This window comes from Terrapene carolina, unplaced genomic scaffold, assembly GCF_002925995.2.
Source record: "Terrapene carolina triunguis isolate 2854851 unplaced genomic scaffold, T_m_triunguis-2.0 Scaffold13033, whole genome shotgun sequence".
Lineage (NCBI taxonomy): Eukaryota > Metazoa > Chordata > Testudines > Emydidae > Terrapene > Terrapene triunguis.
In genome coordinates, this window is record NW_020677384.1 from 1 (window position 1) to 5,887 (window position 5,887).

At 45.5% G+C, this 5,887-nt stretch overlaps 1 protein-coding gene across 1 annotated transcript; it reads right to left on the reverse strand.

Moving 5' to 3' along the window:
- Positions 1-4,936: 4,936 nt before the first annotated feature.
- LOC113408413 (actin, muscle) lies at positions 4,937-5,884 on the reverse strand (the record flags this gene model as incomplete). The annotated part of the gene is made up of 1 exon (XM_026661637.1): positions 4,937-5,884. A coding segment is annotated over one exon (423 nt), but the record flags the coding sequence as incomplete, so codon positions are not given.
- Positions 5,885-5,887: the final 3 nt, after the last annotated feature.

Below are 5,887 nucleotides of genomic sequence, written 5' to 3' on the forward strand. Positions count from 1 at the left end.
GGCCCCTGCTCTCTCCTTAGCTCGGCCCCACTCTGTCTGACTCAGGCCATTCCAGTTCACACGGCGGACGGGACCCCCCTGGCCTCCTGACTCCCTGATTAGCCTGCCCGCCCTGTCAATCAGGCTGATCTGGAGCATTGGCCTCTCCCCATTGTTCCTGGGGACTGTCAGTCTTAGGCTCCTGATTTGCCACCGACCCTTCCCCTTTTAGTGCTGGGAGCTAGCCAACCAAAACACCCCCACTGAGTGTTAGTAAGGGGGCAACAGTCCCCTTACACAGGGATGCAGTGGAGGACAGGATCAAGCAGAGGAGGAGGAGGCCAGGTTAGAATGGCTGCAGTGCTCTGCTTCCAGCATTGTGAATGAGAACGGAACGGAATCTTTCCCAACCTCATTTGTTTCGTCATGTTTTGCTGACATCCAGCACAGGCCAGGAAGCAGGGCTGCTTTGCCTCTGTGCCAATGGCTTTGCTTCATTCGGCTTCTAGCCCAATGGTTCACACAGCCCTTGCCAGCCTGGGAAGAGAGAGACTGGGGTTGGGTTCTGACTCATCTCCCGCAAGGCATCACAATGTAATGAATCTGCTGAGTGGTCATAGTCCAAGGGTGGCAGGTACTGAGGAGTGGGTCAGGCAGGCAGGGCATCTTGGGGACCAGGAAGGACGGTGACCTTTGGAGATAGCTGGGTCATGACATCAGGGATAGTGTCCATCAGCCTGTGATCTGTCCTATGACAGCAGGCCTGCGTGGCACAGCAGGGGAAACATTAGAGGCATCCAGGACCCAAAACACCTCTGCTGGCCAGATGCCATTTTGGGCCTGTGATCATGGAGGTACTGGCACCCATGGAATGGGGGATGGACGGGGTGTCCCTTGGAGAAGGACATGTGGGTGTCTCCAAGGAGGAAGTCACATGGGGACAGGTAGTATCTGGCAGGAGGGTCATGCTCAGCTGGGTGGTGAGTCTCTAGAAGTCTCTGTGATGTCTAGAAGTCTCCAGTATGGGAAGTAAGACCCCAGCAGGGAGCATCAGAGGGGCGCATGGGGTTCCTCAGCATGGGAATGAGGGAAAGGGGAATGTTGTGTCAAATTAGAATCACAGAAATATCAGGCTGGAAGGGAGCTCAAGAAATCATCAAGTCTGTCCCCCGGTGCTGAGGCAGGACCAAGTAAACCTAGACCAGCCCAGACAGGTGTTTGTCCAACCTGTTTTTAAAAACCTCCAGCAATGGGAATTCCACAACCTCCCTTGGAAGTCTGTTCTAGAGCTTAAATACCCTTATAGTCAGAAAGTTTTTCCTAATATCTAACCTAAATCCCCTTTGCTGCAGATTAAGCTCATTACTTCTTGTCCTATCTTCAGTGGACACAGAGAACAATTGATCCCAGTCCTCTTTGTAACAGCCCTTAACATATTTGAAGACTATTATCAGGTCCTCCCTCCGTCTTCTATTCTCAAGACTAAACATGTCCAGTCTTTCAACATTTCCTCATATGTCAGGTTTTCTAAACCTTTTATCATTTTTGTTGCTGTCCTCAAGACTCTCTCCAGTTTGTCCACATCTTTCCTAGAGTGCAGTGCCCAGAACTGGACACAATACTCCAGCTGAGGCCTCACCAGTGTGGGACAATTGCCTCCTGTCTCTTACGTATGACACTCCTGTTCATAGACCCCAGAATGACATTAGCCTTTTTCACAGCTGCATTATATTGTTGACTCATATTCATTTTTGATCCACTATAATCTCCAGATCCTTTTCAGCAGTACTACCACCTAGCCTTGCTGCCTTCCCTCCCAACCCCCGTAACTTAATCTAGACCACATTTCCCTAGTTTGCTTATGAGAACGTCATGTGGGACTGTGTCCAAAGCCTTATTAAAAATCCAGGTATAGTATAGTGTTATATTTGGATTAGATTGCAAGCTCTCTGAGGCTAGGGACCATCTGTTTCTTCTGTCTATATTGCACCTAGCATGTAGGATCCCAGTCCAAGCTAATATTGCAATACAATATTTCTGTCCACCGTGTGCTTTTGTAGTCATCTTTCAGTGATCTCTTTAGAATAGAAAAGACCCACAAATAAGTTGTCTCTAAAAACACTGGTGTTAAAATATGTCACTTCCTTAAATGCATATTTGCTTGTGTAACAAGTCTGCCACCCCCTGGTTTAGAAGTAATGAGTATTATTTATTGTAATTAGAACAGGTAACAGTTGAGTCCCATACTAGAAAGGAAGAATTTAATCCCCTCCCCCATCTCTTTTAAGATGTGTTAATGAGAAACTGCTGGTAAGTCTGGTTTCAGATGTCAACTCTGCAAAACCTCCTAAAAAAACTTATAAATGTATCTAACTTTTTTTAAACAAATGTGATGGGTATTTCCAATATTAATTAAGGTCATGCAAGAGTAAGGTGCTGCCTGTAATCCTGGGTCTTCAGAGGTAGTAGAAGCTAGTCCTAGAGGATGGAGAGCAATTACTCCCTAGCCCTAAAGGGTGGGGTCTAAGAAAAGCATGTTTTCAGAGTGACTGAAGACACCCTCAGCCCTTTGGGATAAAAATCACCATTTTCAATGGGACTTTCTTGCCTCCATTCCCCAGTTCCAAAAGGTCCCAATATTTAGGAAAAGTGGTTTCCTCTAACAGTGGAGTAGATTAAGCACAGATTAGCTGTAACAAGTGCAGAGGCCATGGATGGGTGTGGGAATTTCTTCTCTGAGATTGCCATGTTTTCAAGTGGTCCAGTTGCCCCATTCAAAGCTGGAGATGTAGGGCTACAAGTTCTTGATCCTCTCCCCTGTATCTCAGCAGCTGGGTGTAGCCTGGGAAGAAGGTTAGCAAGTCCAGAGCTAGAGGTCTGTATGGTCCCCATCCCTCCCCCTCAATCCTCAGGAGGGAGAGGGGATGCAGCTGGGGAAACATTCTGAGCCTACATCTCAGCAAGAGGAGATAGTGATGTAAGAAAGCATGGTTCTCCCCTCCTTGGAGCATGCAATTTTGATATCATGGAGTGCACTATACATCACATCTTGATGGTTACAGACTTCCACAACTAACCAGAGACCCTGCTTAGTACATTGCCTTGAACCTGCCTCAGCTATAGTGCTCTGCTGTATAGGAAGTCACTTGAGCCAGACCACCATGGTCCAAAGTGGCACTTTAGGTTGGGTTTCTGCATTGTAGGCGGCTGACCCTAGCTGGAGTGGGGTCCCATCCAAGGCTCTAGTCCCTGAGAAAAAGGAAGAGCTAGCTAAGAGAAGTGACTGAGGAACCAAGGGGGCTAGAAATTCAGGCAGAACTGAATGTATCTATGGGGAAAGCCAAACCAAGAGGCGCACACATATACAAAAGGGAGAAAGTTGGGAATCTGTATTGCTAGAAGGAAGTTGGGGGTTAAACTAGCAAGTAAATTGTGTATTAGCTTGCACGGTGTTGGGATAACAAGAGGTGAGGTCATTTTGGGGCAGCCTGAAGCTGGGAGGTAATAATCAGTTGGTCAGCTCTCAAATTTTGATGTTTGAGGACAGTATTTTCCCCCTACCTACCCACAGAACAAGACCATTTTAAAAGAAAACTGCATGATTGAGGACTGGGGGAGATTGAAGAGTCCGTCTTGATCTCCTATATAGGGTCAGGTTTCAGAGTAGCAGCCGTGTTTGTCTGTATCCGCAAAAAGAACAGGAGTACCTGTGGCACCTTAGAGACTAAAATTTATTAGAGCATAAGCTTTCGTGGGCTACAGCCCACTTCTTCCGATGCATAGAATGGAACATATATTGAGGATATACACACACACACACACACACACACACATATATACACATATATATACACACACATACATATACATACACACACATACAGCATGAAGTTTTTTTTTCTCTTAATTGGCCTCTCAGAGTTGGTAAGACAACTCCCACCTGTTCATGCTCTCTCTGTGTGTGTGTGTATATATCTATCTATCTCTCAATATATGTTCCATTCGATGCATCCGAAGAAGTGGGCTGTAGCCCACGAAAGCTTATGCTCTAATAAATATGTTAGTCTCTAAGGTGCCACAAGTACTCCTGTTCTTTAGCAACTGCCCCTATATAAACTGTTTAGAAATTCACACTTTGCCATGCTATAGTAGGCTACTGAGAGAATTTGAAGGAAACTGCAAGTATTAAGTTTAGTATCTTCTCTTCCCCAACCCCAAGACAACTCCAAAAGAAGGTCAAAGTGGTAGTTTTTAGAACCATGGTTAAGGTCTCATTTTACTGTACGTAGGAAAATTCTATACCTCCATTGCAAGTTACTCTTCCCAGGAGAATTACTGCAACTTTGCATGGTTTTGCTGGTGTGTTAACCTTGTAGAAAGCAATCTTCAGCTAGACAACAATGGAGGCAGTAAAACACTCCACCCCAATGCCATTCAGCTACAGGGAATCTTAAGAGGAAAGTATTCTTTATACAACAGCAAAGTTATACTCCTACAAAATCAGGAAGTGTGACTTACCTGCATTATATTAAACTGGTTTTGCTTTTAGACATCTCCCTACTTGCACCACCATTAGAAAGTGTTAGCTTCCTTTGCATCAAGATATCAGAGCACTTTTGTTCCCCCTTCTCCTTACTTTGTCTTTCAATGTCAGAGAACAATGCATAAAAGGAACCCCCATCTACAAACTGAGTACGAGGTTGATAGCTCCAATACCACATTACCACAAATTCAATATTTAAAGACTTTATTCTCTCTACTTCGGAGTGAGAGAGTACATGTGTCCAGCACAACTGTTCCTACTGAGGCATCAGCCTTCTGTACATCACCAATTTGGCATGCAAGAGTTAGAATTATGATTTAGCCAATATATGATGGTTTTATTAAAAAGTGAGATGACCAGGCTCATTCAGCCTGGAGGGCAGACCACGTGAGAGTCCAGGCATACAATTATGACAACTTTGTAAACCATGGAAGTTTATTAGTTTGCCTTATACAAGGAGCGGTCAGTGACATTACAGTTATCACCTTTAGGGTTAGTTACAAATCTACTTCTGAGTTTACAATGTAACTTTGATGCAATGGCAAGTCAACCACCCTTAGTCTAGTCTCCAGCCCCAGGGAATTTATAGCTGGGGGGTGGGGTGGGGGGAAGTAAAGGGTCACTAGTCAACCACAGGAAAACTAAAGCCTAACAGGTAGCGCTCTCTTCACTAATACAGTTAACTGTAACCTTGGTCACGTGCAACCTGTAACAGAGCTTATGATGCACAGGATATAGTTACTGCACAGTACATTAAAGGTATAGTCAAGTTAAACATAAGGGGAGGGGAGTAAATCAAACAATATTGGTCCAACATGAAAGGCTTTTCAAGGGCAAAGTTTACAAGTAACTACTCAATTTGGTAAATACATTTGCCCTGACAATTATACTGTGTGTAACCCCATCAGCAGAGGCTGAGCACACCTGCTGGGACCCTCTTTAGAAGCATTTACGATGGACAATGGATGGGCCAGACTCATCATATTCCTGCTTGCTGATCCACATCTGCTGGAAGGTGGAGAGAGAAGCCAGGATGGAGCCACCAATCCAGACAGAATATTTACGCTCCGGTGGGGCAATGATCTTGATTTTCATCGTGCTGGGTGCCAGGGCCGTGATCTCCTTCTGCATTCGGTCAGCGATGCCAGGATACATGGTGGTACCGCCAGACAGCACTGTGTTAGCATAGAGGTCCTTTCGGATATCAACGTCACACTTCATGATGGAGTTGAAAGTGGTCTCGTGAATGCCACAGGACTCCATCCCCAGGAAGGAGGGCTGGAAGATGGCCTCTGGGCACCGGAACCTTTCATTCCCAATAGTGATCACCTGGCCATCAGGCAGCTCATAGCTCTTCTCCAGGGA